Source organism: Podarcis gaigeae (genome assembly GCF_964106915.1).
Source record: "Podarcis gaigeae genome assembly, chromosome: 3".
NCBI classification, from domain to species: domain Eukaryota; kingdom Metazoa; phylum Chordata; class Lepidosauria; order Squamata; family Lacertidae; genus Podarcis; species Podarcis gaigeae.
The window spans coordinates 59,111,462-59,127,955 of NC_139680.1; the positions used below are offsets into that span (position 1 = coordinate 59,111,462).

Consider the following 16,494-nt stretch of genomic DNA (forward strand, 5'->3'; position numbering starts at 1 on the left):
AAACACAAACTGCAACAATGAAGTGCCTGTCTCCACCTGGTGTCCATTGTTCTACATTAACTAAGCAGTCCAAGTAAACATATTTCCTGAGTACCATTATCTTTATATTCTTCTAACAAGAGTTAAGATTTAGGTTTGTATGCTGCTATTGTTGTTGCTGGTTTTCTTGGAAGGCAGACTTCAAAAGCAAAATGTGAATATTTAAATTCTAAAATGCTACAAAATTTTGAATTTTATGTTTCCTCCTGACATATTTTTCACCTGAACGCTCGGTGGAATACTGAAAGAGAGTACTGAAATAGCTTGTGAACTGCTAAATCAGAAATGCAGACCCTGACTCAAAATGATGAGATTATCCATTGAGACAAGGGCTGGTGAAGCATGAAGTCTGAAGTGCTTCAATAGTGCTTTTGTCCTTAGGTCAGTCACTCAGGGAATGCTGAATGCTGTGTCAGCAAAACGAAGATGCATTAAGCTGTAGGGCTGGGCGCCTGTATATGTGGGCACATAAAATGGTCTTCCTTCCAATGCACCAAGGATTTGGTGGGGATGAAGTCTCTGGCAGTTATTGGGGGAACCACCCTGATGTAGGAGAAGGATGGGCCCTGGCCAGTGGCTGAGTTCATCTTCAGAGACTGGTGATTTCAAATAACAACTGGCTGCAAACTAGTAGAACTAGATGAATTCCACACCTTCTGGTTGTGACCATATCATGGAATCTGAGAATCATGGGTGTTTTAAGAGGATAACTCAAGGGGTTTCAGACCTATACTCATAGATCTCAAGGAGGTTCACAAAACAAAATTACAATATATATAAAAAATATATAAATTACAATGTAAAAATAAGAACCAAAACCCTCCATCACAGGGTCAGGTTGTGTAAATAAACCATATATCCTAAAGACACCACAGTCTCTGCTATCCCTTATTCCAAGGAAACCAAACCCTGGAATCCCTGGAAGCTCACCCTGCTTGGAGATTGGGGTGGCGTGCAGCAATATAACAAATTCAGGTTGCATGTTAATATGCCATACTGAGAATATCAAATGTTAACTTCCAGCAGTTGTGCTGTCTGTTGGTGTATAATAGATAAGAATTGTGAAATAATTACAAATTAGCTGTAGATGATAAAAGTTTTTTTAATAAAACCATGTGCATGTTCTTGATACACTTTGCTCTTTCAAAGAATCTGTCTTCTTACCTGATTGCATGAAACTCGGATAAGCAACCTGCTCTCCATTTTAAATATCTGAAAGTGCATAGAAGCTGAAGTAGGAAAATGAACCTAAAGCCAAGCAATGCAAGACTCCAGTATACATTTTAAGGACAATTTCTGTTTTGCAGAATTTCCATTAATCTTTTAACTGGCAATAGCTTAAGCTGAAACTTGGATTAGATTTAGACACATGGTAGCAATGTGTCATCCATTTTCCTTCTGATTGCCTTCCAAGCAATGCAACAACTTTGTCACTTTTTACAATTCCACAGAACTTTGAAAGAACAATCACTAATTCTGCACACAGCTGCGTTCGGTGGAGGGAGGTGGAATGAAAGCATGGTCACTATTGTTTGTGACTAATCATCCTAAAGAAACTTGTTGGCTCGTTTTCACGTTATTTTCTTTTCATGTTTTGTCCTCCATTGCCACAAAATGCTTCCGCTATTATGGTGCTAATAAATTTCTCGGTGGGAAACTATTAAAAACTATAACTGATGTAAAAAAGAAAAGAAAACAAACAAACCTCTCTTTAATCAGTTTCTCATGCCAAAGCTTAGCAGCAGTGAGCTGGTCATATGCAACATAATAAAAAATAGTTTTAATAAGTTCCTTGCAAGAGCACTGGCTCAAATGCTGTTCGGTGTTTTCCCATTGCTATTCTGCCTATAGATCAGGAGTAGCCAATATGGCGCCCTCAAGATGTTGCTGGACTACAACTCCCATCATCACTGACCATTGGCCATGCTAACTGGGGCTGATGAGAATTATAGTTTAACTGCATCTGGAGGGCATAATGTTAGCTATCCAAGTTTTAGCCCAGAGGTTACCAAACTGTGGTCCATGAGCTTTGTTCAGGTATTTTGTGGCAGATCTGTAAAAATAGAATTAAAAAACACCTTACAGCATCTAGCAGAGCACATTACAGTCTCCCTGGAAAAGACCCTGATGTTGGGAAAGATGGAGGGCACAAGGAGAAGGGGATGACAGAGGACAAGATGGTTGGACAATGTTCTCGAAACTACCAACATGAGTTTGACCAAACTGCGGGAGGCAGTGGAAGACAGGAGTGCCTGGCGTGCTCTGGTCCATTGAGTCACGAAGAGTCGGACACGACTAAATGACTAAACAACAACAACAAAGGGAAGCTAGACTTCAGGGACCAGGCACTCAAGTGTAACACTGCCTGAAATGATTTTGGAACAGGTTTTTCCATATTATCATGCAATATAGAGGCATAAATGAGCAGTATGTATATCTAGCAATTTGCAGACACTCTCAGCCACAAATCTGATAAATGACAGAGGGCGGGAAGAATGGATTTTAGAATGGAAAGCAAAATTTTATAGAATATTAAATTCTGATTAGTACAGTATAGCAGGGTGAACCTAAGAGTTTTCCCTGAGTAGTCAGGTGCAGAACATCGGGCCCATAATCTGAGCCAGGTTCACCGGTAAAATGCTTTGTCCGCCAGGACTCAATCCTGGAAAACAGGGTGAATAACAAAGATAACTTCCTCTGAGCTTTTATGGAATGCTTTTCCTTTAACAGTCGATATACACTGAAGATTGTGGGGTGTCAAAGTTTTCAGCTAAATTCTGCGTGGTTCTAGGCAGTCCTGTGATTAACCCCACCCCTCTCTCTTTTAAATGACCTACTGCATTCCAGTGTATAGAACAGGATGGCATGGTGGTCTTCTATCAAGAAATAAACTCATAAAAGGAGGGGGAATATCCTTTAAAGCACAGGGTGGCCTCCAGAGTGGAGCAAAGGATTTTGTACAGTGAGATGTGAATCTTGAAATGCTGCAACATCTTCTTTAAAACCTGTATAGAACCAAAAATACCTCCCTATCAGAAAGAACTGGGCTAAGATGTTTTGGTAGGTAGAGACACATTGGGACCCTGGCACAGGTATTATGTTTCTAAAAACAGGGAAAGCACACTTTCAAACTGTAGTGAAGAAATGAAAGAAGAATTTTATCCACTTTGTTCTGTCAAACATGAAATCAAAGAACTAACTAAAGCATTTGAAGTATTTGGGTCAACACAATAGTTCCCACAGTGGGTACAGCATAGAATATGGCAGAGTACACGGGGTAATTACTGAAATACCAGAAAGGGAGGATCCTTTTTCCATGTTCACGCAAGCACAGCCCATTAATATTCCAGCATCCATTACCTTCCAACAACAGCAGGAAATTTGATAGCTGAAAGGCGGGAGCACTTATCTTCAATTTACAATCCAGTATTAAAACATTTAGACCAATATATCTACTTACAGTGGCAATGTAATATCATTGTAAAGGACACTGTGGTATCCCAGAAGATGGTAGTCAATCCTATACACTTATTTATGAGGGTGGCAAGTTTTTGTATTTGATACTTAGTTGAGTGAGACAATAAGAACTTCAAACTCTAGTTTCAAACATTTGCTTTAGCAATGGAAGAGGAACATCATAATTAGCTAAAGACTACATTTGTTTTACAGAGACTTGCAATATTGGGGTTAGACACACAAACAATTATCTTCCATATTCTTACCAAGCCCCCTCCCCTCTAAGGCATTGCTTAGTTCCTGGGTTTGTACTGAAGGAAGCCTCACTACAAACAGTATGTGTATTAGACTGGCAGAAGGACAGGAAGCAAACAGTCAGAAGCATGGGGGGGGGGGAGCGGGGAGAGAGAGAGAGAGAACAGAGCTTGCACAAATTTTTTTAGAAAGCCATTTGGACAGCCAGAGAGAAGAAGAAAAAGGAAAGGCCTGTGAGGAACAGAGACAGATGGATAAGTGTGTGCCACATAGAAGACAGACAGACAAGAAAAGTTGGGGAAAGGTTGGGAAGGAGGAGGAGGAGAAGGATTAAGGTCTGCCTTTTTCCTGAAAGTAAGGTAATCCCTGAAGACAGAGCCTTCTCTGTAGTGGCACTTTGGCTCTGGAATGTTCTATCTCTAGGGGAGTTTGTCTGATGCCAGGTGGCAAAAAGGGCCAATTGATTTCAACACTGCTTTATCAGTTATGCTTTAATGGCCTGTCTTTTGTTTTGATGGTTTGCATTCTCTATTTTGAGTAACCATGGGAATCTTGGATTTTTGAGCAGGGTTCCAAATAAATAAGAGGTTTCGCCCCACAGTCTGGTGATTACGCAGCTAGGAGGGGTGGGAAGCCATGGAATTCACCAATCAAAGTGTTGGCTACAGTCCTCTAGTCATGCTAAGTATCACTGTGGTAAAGGAAAAAGGAACTCCAATCAGATCCAGTGCTGAATGCAAACAGTTGGGGAAAATTACTGGAAAAACACATGCAAACCACATCAGTGATAATGTAGTACATTAGACCTCCTTCCAAAACACCTAATGAGCGAGACAGGAGCCACAGCAAAATAAACTTCCTAATGGGGAGATATTTTAGGGCAGGACTACTTGTCTAGTGGTTTGACATGATCCAAATTAGTTCAGCAGGGCACTTGTTGTGTACATTATCTGTGATACTGGTGACCTACGTGTATTTCCAGACAGCACTTTCCTGAATGTTAAACAGGCTGGTTGGACACATCTAATACTCACAAATCACAGCCAGCCACAGTCATTCCTGTTAGTTCAGCCAGGCAGAACAATGGCCTGTAGAATCAGGAAAGGATAGGCAGTCTGAAACAGCAACTGTTTCATGAAATCCACCTACTATTTTATATACCTCAGCATCAAACTCCCATGCACTTTGTTGAAGATACCATGTAATACTTTGAGTCCTTCTCAATGTGCATCTGAAATAATGGATTTTGTACCAAACAATTTTAAGTACTGTACTTTATAACATAAATAAAAGTTAAATGAATGCTGCTGAAAAAGAACCTGCCACATCTTCAGATTTTGAATGTGCATATGAAGATTGAAAGTTTCTTGGATTGCAAATGTATATAGAATTCTATTTTGTGCTACTCCACTATGCTGCTAGGAAAAGCATTTTTTTGTTTTGTTACCGACATGCCTTCTTGTTATAGACTGCAAGCTTCCCTGATCAATTTAAATTTTACTTTTTGTTACCTGCAGCCAGAAACTAACCCACCCAACTGATCAACTGCTGTTTAGCAAAAATGTCTCTTATAAGCTGGAAATCCACAGCTATGTAGGTTGCATGAATAATTTTAGCTGATGTGGTTTGCAGGTGGTTTCTGGATGCCATGAGCATGGTTGGCACATTGCAAAAGAAACAGGATGCATGCTTCAGATATCTAATATTACATGTGCATAATTAATGTGGTCCACATGTTGTTTGCAAGATGTTTATGAGGTCTTGATGTGGTGAGGGCATCACTGATGTGGCTTGCTGGAGATTTACAGGAATTTTTTCGATTTGTTTTTGTTCAGGGAGAGGTTGATCTGGACTCTACAGTATATTCATCACTGCTTGGAAGTTTCTAACGATATCTTGGCACACTACCAACAGTTAACAGCATAATATGGGCATTTTTTTAAAAAAGGTATCTGATTCTTGAAGCCACGAGGGCTTTTTAAGCAGCTAGGTGTCCATCATATTCTCTGAAGGACAGACCACCCACATGAGCAGTGAAATGACAGATAAAAATCTGTTGAAATCAGGTGAAAATACCTATGTTTTGCCAACACCAGCTGGGATGAAAAGCAGCCTACCTCAATGCATTCCCATCTTTGTTATTTTTGTGGGAAGATGAGTTGAACTGAAAGTGAATAAGTAACTGTGTAAGCAGAGTCCTCTTCAAAGAGTTATTTCTTTCCCAATGGTAAGCTGGTTCCTAAACACCTACAAAGGAAATGTCTGTTGGAGCGAAAAACACTGAACAGAATCCATGTTATGTGATATTTTGATTCCCCCAAGGACTGAGAAGTGAAAGAACCAGCTCCCTGAATGCTCCCTGAACGTTTTTTTCGAGCTTTGCTTGGAATGTTTATGGAGTGGGGTTATAATCCTTTGATTTGCATCTCTCTTCTTCATCTTCTTCTACTCAACATAGTGGCCAGGATCCAAAGAACAGCACAACTAGTGCTGTGTGCCAAAAGAAGGCTTGAGCTTATGTTTTTCAAACAGCAGCCAACATGCCTTATGGAACACAATGTTTGTGAAACTAAGGATGCTTTCAGAAGCAGTTTGTGAACTATATTGCATGCAGGCCTGCTCTTCAATAATAATAAAACCCCCAGAAAATCCCATTGGGCATGCTTAAACCCTACAGTGTACCTAAAGTTGCTCTCTGGACTATGGCTATTAAGTGTAGGTCAGCACTGAGTGATTTGAAGAATGTGCCCATGTAGAAAAACACACACACTTAGTGCTATCGCCGATATTAATCTAAGTAGAATCTAGGTCAAATTTTCTTTGGCTTCACATGTTTGGAATCTTGCTGAAAAATTCTGGCAGCTTTTCCAAAACCCTACAAGATTCTGTCAGATCTGGGTCACATTCATCACCTGTAGCTTCAAAGAGATGGGGTGGCACACACAGAGAAAGAGAAAAACAGGGAGAGAGAGGGAGGAGAGAGCAGGGGCTGGGAGGGAGATATGGGGTACAAATAACTAGAGAAAGTGATGAGGTTGCAGAAAGAGGAGGGGCATGTAATGAGGCAAACTCCACCCACTTCTGGCTCTGATTCCAACACCACTGGAATAAAGTGCCAGTTTACCTCTAAGAGTGGCTGGGGAAACCCAGCTAGATGGGCAGGGTATAAATAATAAAATTTATTATTGTTGTTGTTATTGTTATTGTTAGATAATGCAGTCCTTTGCAGGAGAAAAAGGTTCCCTATTCCTTATGTAAATGAACTTTTAAAAGCTATGGGTTGTATATGTCTGAATATGGGGAATCTTTTTTATGTACAGATAATATGCTGAGAAGTAATCAGATATAGAAAAAAACATAAGGAAATGTATTTCTTTTTAAATTTCAAGCATGAAATCAAGCAATCTACTTCTGTTGTTTGCTTTTACAGAAGACCTCACTTTAACTCAGGGGAAACTTAAGATAATATTCCTGTACCTGAGGTAACTTGACCTGGATGAACTGTGTTGGCTCTTTCTCACTCTTATGCACGTGGAAGTTTTCCTTCAGAGATTTGATGTTGTACATACGATCGTTAGAGAAAGGAGACACAGGCCTTGTGAAGATTTTCTTGTGTTGTACATTAAAGGCTTTAGGCTCTGTTAGATATGGAAATGAGGGAGAGAGATGGATTTTCGACAGCATTCTTAAAACACAAGGAAAAACATGTAATGGCTTCTATACAGTGGGCGTGCTACATGTATTGAATTCTCACTGAGAAAGGATTTCCCCCTGAACACACTATTCTCATTTATGCCAGGGGTGGGGAAACTTTGGCCCTCCAGATGTTGCTAGCAAGCATGGCCAATGGTCAGGGATGATGGAAATTGTAGTTCACCAACATCTGTTTATGCATACTTGGTGTTTGCAAAGAGTGAATTCATTACTTGACTGTGGATCCTTATCACCACTGACAAGATATCAGCATGCCTAAGGAAACCCCAAGGTTTGCAGAAGTACCAAAAACTTAAAGGAGCAAAAGTTCAGGGGGGAACCCTAAACATAGTCCAATAAAGAATGATCATGCTCAGTGACCACAGAATGCTGACCAATGTTGAGAGGTGGTAAAATGGAAGAGTATGGCAGAAGGGGGAATGAATGAGGAACGGAATGGATTTTCCTAGAAGAGGGCTTGGATAACTGGTTCCCATATTACACCACATGGCAATGCTTTGTTACAGTCCCACTTGTGAAAGTGGAATTTTGAATGGTCATGATGGTAGTCAGTGCCAAAATTCTACGCATAAGAGATGTCAGGAAACACATGAAATGCCTCAGCGCACTGCAGGCTCAAAGTCCACATGGCTTGAAAGACTTGTCAGACTTGGTAGTATAGAGAAGGCTTCCTCAGCCTTGGCCCTCCAGATGTTTTGAGACTACAATTCCCAGCATCCCTGACCACTGGTCCTGCTAGCTAGGGATCATGGGAGTTGTAGGCCAAAAACATCTGGAGGGCCGAGGTTGAGGAAGCCTGGTATAGAGTAAGATCACAGCAGTGACATCTCTTTCTCAGACTGCTAACTGGCCATTTATGTCTTCTATTCTCTTGCAGGCACAAAGCAACAATCCCATCTTTGCATGCCAGGATTTTGCATTCCAACTGGATAGGTAAAAGGAAGGTCATGGGGGATCTGAACTGGAAGCATTGCCAAGTGGATTGCGCTGTGAATCATTTGGGAGCTCAGTGTTCCTGCTATGTGTATATGAAGCTCGATTATGTATGTGAAATAAGTTACCTTACTGATGCCACCTTGGGAGGCTTAGTCCTGAAAGACAGCATGTAAGTACTTTAAACAAAATGCCTTTGTAAGATTTTTAATGGTTCACTACAAATGCAAGGTTGACTTGACCTTAAAAGGCACATTCATCATGGTTGCCAACTTCCTTTGGTAAGGAAAGGCTTGCCGAGTTCTCCAAAATTTGCCAAATGACAGATGCTGCTGTAGGTATTTAAAAGGGGGAGTGGGATTAAAGCGTGTATTTTTTATTTATTTTTTAAGGCTGAAAGGCAAGCTACCTGTCCAAAGACCACGAGGTCTCTCACTTAATCCTGGAATGAATGGCTTGTGGGGGCTGTTCTGCAAAAGACCGTGTTGTTTGAGATATACTGTTCTCTCTCCTCTGGACATATTTCGTAAAGACTGGAGCAGCATTTTTTCCTCTTCCTCACGAAGAAGTTTAGGTAACATCATTATGGAGTTGAAAACAGTTGACAGTTTATTTCCTTTATTTTCTTGTTCTTCTGCACATCTTAGATCTTTGAAATGGGATTGCTCAAATCCTCTTTTGCCCTTATCCAAGTTCTTCTGAAAAGGCTCTGGTAGACATATCCTTTGAAAAACAAACCAGCACCCATCATCAATCTGTTGCTCCTTGTTGGAAGTTTCTTGAGTTGCCCTCTCTCCATCAGGCCATTTATTGACTAGAGTCTTTCTAAGGAACTCGATGACAGCTGCTGCATCTCCTCCTTTGACCTGGCAACTTCTCAACAACCTTAGAAGCACAGCTGAATTCTCTACTGACTGGATGTGTTGTGAGTTTAATGGCTCAGAATGATCCACGATAGACCTCCGTTGAGCTTCTTCCACAACTTTACTGACATTTGGACCTTCTATGATGCATTCCTGCTGAATCCCACAGTCATATTCTAAAAACTCTTTGAGCAATTCCAAACCAAGCATGTCCTGAGTTTTATGTACCATAGTACAGGAAGCAAGTCTTCTCATGTGTTGGAGTAGGTCGGTTTCTGCAGTCAGACGCAGGAGCTGCTGAAAAAGAAAACCCAAACACAGGTCACACTTTAGCCATCTCCTCTTAAGATAATCCTGGGAGAATTAATTAGTCCAGTACAAATCAAGTTTCATCCCAAATAGTGACTCAAACAGATTATTATTCTTATTCTTATTAAAAATGGGGAATTAATTCAAGTATGTGTAAGTATGGACAATGTACAATCTTTCCCACAAATTTATTCCTACTTCCTTTCAGAGCTGGCAAGGGAAAAGAGATCATAAACAGCAGTGCCCATACATCATAAACAGCGGCACTGTTAGCTACCTCCATGGGTGGCTTGAGGCTCAGAGTTGAGAGAAATGCCAAACAGTGCAACACAACAGGGCAGCAAAGCTCAAATGGCTTGCTTTAATCAAACCCATAGAAATCAGTAGGGATACTTTGGAATATGCTGTTAAAGCTACAAGAGAAGGGGGAAAGACTATTTTGCTTCCTGGGTCAGAAAATCCCAGTGGTGACCCTCCAGTGATGCTAAATCTTATTACAACTAAACCAAGACATGGACAATTTGCTACACTTTTAAGAGTGCCTCTAATAAACCATGGCTTGGTATTATGTGCAAACTAAACCTGTGCAAGCATACCTTTAGGGACAGTTACATGCAAATCAAAACAGCCCCCAACCCCTCTTATCCCTGAGTTTCACCTGTGTCCCCTTGCTTTCCCTCCCCAGCTGTTTATTATGGCTCAGCTCCAAAAACAAGTGAACAGAATGAAATTAATGGAAAGAACATTCCCACCATCTTCTCTCCTTGTGCCTCCTGAAAATTATGCATGGTTGGGTGTGCTGTCCTATATACAGTGTGGGATGGGGTGCAATCCCCAAATCTGAACAGAGCCTCCCCCCCCCATTTTGGTAATTCCCTCTCCCCCAGCAAGCTCCTTGCCCATTAGACAGAGTTCGGGGTGAGCTTCATATCCTCTGAAGAGGCTTTTAAGGGGGCACAGGCAGCTTAGAGGTGGTGGGGGTGGTTTAGGATTTCCCCCCTTCTTTCCATGAACTTTCTTCCATATACTTATATATACTTATCTTAGGATCCAAGCCTATATCTGTACTAACTTCAATTAAGGACAAACCGATGAATTTTGTGATACATATAAACCATGCTGTAGTAAGCATCCTTCCACTGCAAACAGAGCCCTTGCCACTGCGTGACATGCAAGCTTCATGCTACAATCCTCTGCAATCCTTCCCTTCCCCATAGGACGATTAAAACACTTAGCCCATCGTCCTTTGAGACACTATCTGACTGTTGCCACAAGCCTCCCTTACAACAGTCTCAGCTACTTCAGTGTGCCACTGGGAGCCGCTTAACCCCCATGTCTCACAGAGATCAGATTCAGCACCTTTGTGTTATGCTTAAACTCCCATGCTGAGGAAGAAGTACCCCACAATTCCTTGCTCTGAGTGAAGAAATGAGAAGGACTCTGCTTTTGAAAAGGGAGTTTACAGCAATTTCAAGCAGTAAATGCTAGAATTCTCAAGACTGCATCTTTCAGAGTTTCCAGGTCAAAGAGCAAGAAGCTACTGTCCTTTTCTTCCAGTGCTAATGAAGCTACCTAACAACAACAAGAAGAGGCATGGCAGCAGTAAACCACAAGTAATCTGTAAACTGTCAGCATGAATGGAAATTGCATCCCATGAGGAGAGAAAGAAGCTCTCTCTCTCTCTCTCTCTCTCTCTCTGTGTGTGTGTGTGTGTGTGTGTAAGGTGTGGGTCTTACACACTTCACAACTATTTTCCAGAGATGGATGAGTGTCTGGAAAAGGGTGTTTATGAAAATATTCTTCTGCCAATTGTCTTGCTGTCCTAAAAAGCAGTGGAGCTGGTAAAGAAGAGTAGGGGAAAGGAAGAACTATCCCCCAAACACAAAAACACTCAAGTGGCCAGTCAGTGAATGCCTAAATTTCTTTCTGGCATGGCAAAATGCACTCCTCAATAAGATCACTATAATCTAGGAGATGAAATGGAATTTGATGGGACACTGTCCTGTTTGGCAGCATTTGCTTTCTGAAGATGTACTAGTTCCAAAAAACGACAGAGCACCATTTGTCCGAGCCAAGATCACTTGCCTTGCCATGGCGATGTGGGAAGTTGAAAATGCAAGCCATGTGAACTGGTACCAAGCTCGTGGATAAACAGATTTCTGCTTCCATTGCTAGCAATCCCCAACTCACCTTATTCATCCTTAGCCATCCCTATTTGGAAGTTATGTTTTCTGGGGCTGTTGCCCATTGTTTCTAACAGTGACACTACTGAAGAATTCCCAATTAAAACTTTAATAGACAGAAAGCTGTTGTAAAGCTAGCATGTGATATGCAAATTTTAGATATTAGATTTAGATATGGGAGAGAGAGAGTTTTATTTTTAAAAAAGACAGATGTTGATAGGGCAATCAGTGTTAAAAAGATTGAGCTTCTAGCTGCTGGGCCAAAATGCTTCAAATATGTTTCAGTGCATTAAAGATGGTCAGGTTATGCCTTGGTTTAGTTTCAGCTTTTTGCATTCCTCAAATGAGCATGTGATCAAACAGTCCTACAGTACTATGAGCTGTACTCCATTCTATACATTTTTAAAAAAATGTTGTGTACAATGCATATGCGTCACTTGCAGAGGCAAGTGAAATAGTTCAGGTTGTTACCAGTGCCACCTGACTTATGCTCATGCGGCATATCAACATGGCTCACAACAGAATGTTAAAATTTCACAGCAAACCCTGAATCCTGGCAACCACAGCAAGTCCTTGTCTCCTCCTCCTGTGTGTACATGGAGTGAGAGGCAGTGACTGAAAATGAGGGTCGGATTATTTACAAGGGGAAATCTTGGAAGCTTTAAATATTTGTGGCTGATGTTTAAAAAAAATCGCAGAGAGTTAATTGGCAGAATCTGGGACCAGGGAAATGGCATTCAAACTGATTATTATTTCTAAAGTGACCAAGAAAATTGTGCAGTGCCAAAGTCCAAGTGGCTCTAATATTCTAAAGACATTGGGGTGTGGTGGGGAGGTGCTGCAGAGAAGAACAACAAACAAGTTACATTTAGTCTTCCATTGCTTGTTTCAGAATTCTGAAACTGGAGCTTCTTCTTCTCCCCTCCAGGGTGATTCCAGAGCTAAAATAGACAGCGCACATATGTCCACGTGAAGAAAGAAAGGTGGATCAGCTGTAGACCTCCTACACAAACAGAAGAAGCGCTTTTTCTCCCTTGTTTCAAGGGTCCAACATGGCTCTCACTTTCCTTTATGAGTATTTGTTAATTTATCCCATAAGGGTCATGGTGTTAGGCATCATGAGACTTGAAGAGCCCATTCAACCGCCAGGTGGCGATTCCTTGCTCTCTGCACCATAGGGCCACTTTCTGAAGGAAGGAGCCATAAGCAGTTCAAGCTGGGGTGCTAACAGTACAGATTGGAATGCTCTCAAGCATGGTTAGTTGCATTGCTGATTGAAATTAGAAGATACCTTTCATTTTATTGGTTTAATAAATTTATATCCTATTTTTGGGGGGGAATCCTCATAAGGCAGCAAAGATAAGCAGATAAACTAAACCACGTACAGTGGTACCTCGGGTTAAGAACTTAATTCATTCTGGAGGTCCGTTCTTAACCTGAAAAGTGTGTTCTCCTTCATGGAGAGCACGTGTTGCGGTGGGGGCCGCCAGGACACTCCAAAGTTGGGGGCGGGCTAACTGATCATTGGCCACTGATGCGACTGGGGCTTCCCTTGTTGTTGGGAAGAAATTAATGTTGCCATTTATTGATTGACAGCCAGAAATGCTAAAACTCCTTGCATGAGGCTAGGGCTTCCTCTTTTCGCCCGTGCAGCGGATTGCCCGTCCCTCCCTCCCTAGAATAGGGTTGTTCGCTTTGACCTTGCTATGCCTGTCATGGGGTCGTCTGCTTTGGAGCGGGGGCCTGGTAGGAATTTTGTCCATCTGGCTGATTGGCTGGGGCCATTTGGTTTTTGCCTACTGCGTAGCAAATCGTCACAACTTGTAAGGTTGCGGCTAGGCATTGGTTTATGGTTTGGTTGGTTGAGGGGCATGGATTGGCTGTGCCTGCCCCTCTAATGCTGCTGCTGCAAGGGATTCCGTTAAAGGAATTGGGGGCTAACTATTGCTTGTCCACTCTGTCAAGGGGGCTCGGGCCATAGCAATGAGCTCCTGGTTGCATTTGGGGTGAGGGCAGGTTCCCTGCTCCGCGTAACCCCCAAGTGTATTCCCCCATTCTGACTTTCGCATCGTGCGGAATGTCAGTCTGTCCCCCATGGTGGGGGCAGATAGTCGCAACCAATGCCTAAGCAACCACTCACAAATTTGTATTTTAATAAAGTTGTGGCCAAAATTATGCCAAAAACCTTAAACAAAAATTCTGTGTGATGTGTGAGTTATTGGGGTGGACCTGGGGACCTCGACACGCAACTGTTCTTAACCTGAAGCATCACTTTAGCTAATGGGGCCTCCCACTGCCGCTGTGCCGCCAGAGCACGATTTCTGTTCTCATCCTGAAACAAAGTTCTTAACCCGAGGTAATATTTCTGGGTTAGCAGAGTCTGTAACCTGAAGCGTATGTAACCCGAGGTACCACTGTGCTATGCAAGTATGTAAATACGCAATTCAAAACATTAAAGCAATCAATAACATGCAAATAGTAAGACCATAAAATAGGGTGCAATCAAAATAAATCAGCCCGTGTGCCAGTGCTTCCTTGCCTGCTGTAGCTCAACATAGGCAGTTTATTAAAAGAATGTGGAAGACTATCAAGCTGTCTTTTTCCTCCTTCGTACCTGTTCCCTGCCAGCCTGCCTCCATTTTGCACCTTCTCCTTGGTACCTATCACTATTCCAGGCACTGAACCAAGGCATCTGGAATGGTCAGTTGTGCTGCTGATTTTCTTGTTTAGTGTATTTTCTCACAGCTACCAGGTTCATATACACACAACATTTCTGCAAAAATCAAACAGCATGTGGTACATGTATAAAATGTTAATCAGCTGGCTTATATTTTGAATGACTACCATCTGTAGTTAGAGAAATATGCTCAAACACAAACCACCCCCACATGCAGAATGATAAAACTGCAATTGGACAGACCTGTATAGGCAATGTCAGAGATTCTGGATCATCTTCAGGAATCCCATATGTTTCTGAGGGGAAATACATATTAAGTAATAATAAATGTATGCGAAACACAAAAGCAGCATTCCTTCAAGTACAGCAGCTGTGAAGCAAATGATTTATGCCTGCTTACCAATGACTGGGATGGCACAGTTTCATTCTGGGAGCACAGTTCCCAGAAAACTGACCTAGTTTCATGTCAAAGGGAATTATCTGAGGTGATTGTTCTGTCAGCAGGTCATGATATTCTTCTTCTGGAAGTTCTGTTTTAGTACAATTCTTTTGCTCGGGATAATATTTATGACCTGTTAGCAGATTTGATCGGCCTGGCTGCTCAGATGAGGGAACTTGTCAAATGGTATTATTTGAAGACCAATTCAAGGCTACAATCCCTCACCACAGAAGCTCCCAAAAATGTTTATGCATGGTGGTGACCTACTGAAAGGCCAGAATGTCTGGAATCAGTATCCCCATGGGATGGTCCCAACTACAAGAGCTGCCTTTACACCAGCAACGGCAGTTAAACTGTGAGCAGTTTTCAAATGTTATAGCCTATGGAAAGTTTTCTTTTGGCAGTGGTGGTCAAAGGCATTGTGGTCTACTTGTGGGAAGGTGAAATGTTTGAATTGGCTTTCAGAGAAGTATTGCATTGTTATTTTGGTGAGCAGATGGCGAGCATAGAGTTTGGAGGGGATATCCAGCAAGCTAATGGGGCGGTAGTTTTGGGGGAGGGTTTTATCTCCTTTTTTGTAGATTGGCATGATGATGTTCAATTTCCAACCAGCTGGAATTTGAGCTGTATTATGTATGTAGGTGTAGAGCTTAGCCAGGATGGGTTGCCACCAGTCCATATTCATTGTTTCTAAAATACCACAAGAGATGATTGAGCAAGGTCTGTGTAACAAGATACAGTACTTAAATGCATTTCACCGAGAGAAGCAATTAATTCTAAACATTTAAAATGTGAATAAAATCTTTCAATTTTAATTCAAAAATTGATCTCAGCATTCAGTTGTGAAGGATGTACGGAAAGGCTAGATTCTATGTCTTGACAGTATACCAAAGGAGAATAGTGCTATAAGTTTACCAAAGGTTTATTAATGGTTCAGCCTGCAATCATGAAACCAGCTCAGTTGTTACGTTTCAGAGAAAATGTGATTTGTTTCCATGAATGGACAACACAGCACAATTCTAACTGGGGGGGGGGGGTATTCCTTTATGAAAAGGCATCCACTATGTTCTGAAATGCTTGAAGAAGAAAAAATTATCCAGACAATAAAATGCCTCTTCCTTGAAGGTATTTCAGACACTTCAATGACACATTAAAATGTTAGTTTGTTGTCTTCTCGGTATAATTTTGAAAACATGATGTGATCCAAAGTATGTGTTTTCAGTCTTGCATGCCACCATCCAATCCCTAGTGATGTACTTGCTCCATGTTCATTACACTGTACAAACTTTCTATTCATAGTTTTCCTCCCCAGTATAATTTTTAGAGGGTAGGCTAGAATTTCCTTGTGTGGCATATGGCAATCCTCCACCTGAAGGCTTGCTCCAAATAAAAGTTTACATTCCTCTGGCATCTCCCTTCAGATGTAAAGGCATGAGGTATGTGTGTCTTCTGTTAAATAACCATCTGCATTTACATGTTCTAGTGGCAAAAGGTACATAGTGTTCTTACACCGTACGGGCAGCAGGAATGTCCAACTCTACTTCCTCTCATAAATACTACATAATAGACAAGACTTTTAAAATATGCCAGTTAAAACTCCGGACTGGCCCTTCCCACTCCAGGTAC

The 16,494-nt window shown here is 41.5% G+C and overlaps 1 protein-coding gene across 1 annotated transcript in view; it reads right to left on the reverse strand.

The window, feature by feature from the left end:
• LOC310840888 (uncharacterized protein) overlaps positions 1-16,494 on the reverse strand; it is a 118,152-nt gene that overhangs the window by 97,109 nt on the left and 4,549 nt on the right. Inside the window, exons 3-5 of the mRNA XM_083731087.1 lie at positions 14,673-14,725; positions 8,807-9,554; positions 7,228-7,388 (exon numbers count right to left, since the gene is read on the reverse strand). Coding sequence (XP_083587213.1) covers positions 7,228-7,388; positions 8,807-9,515 — 870 coding nt within the window. The 5' untranslated portion in view covers positions 9,516-9,554; positions 14,673-14,725. The remainder of the gene's footprint in view (positions 1-7,227; positions 7,389-8,806; positions 9,555-14,672; positions 14,726-16,494) is intronic.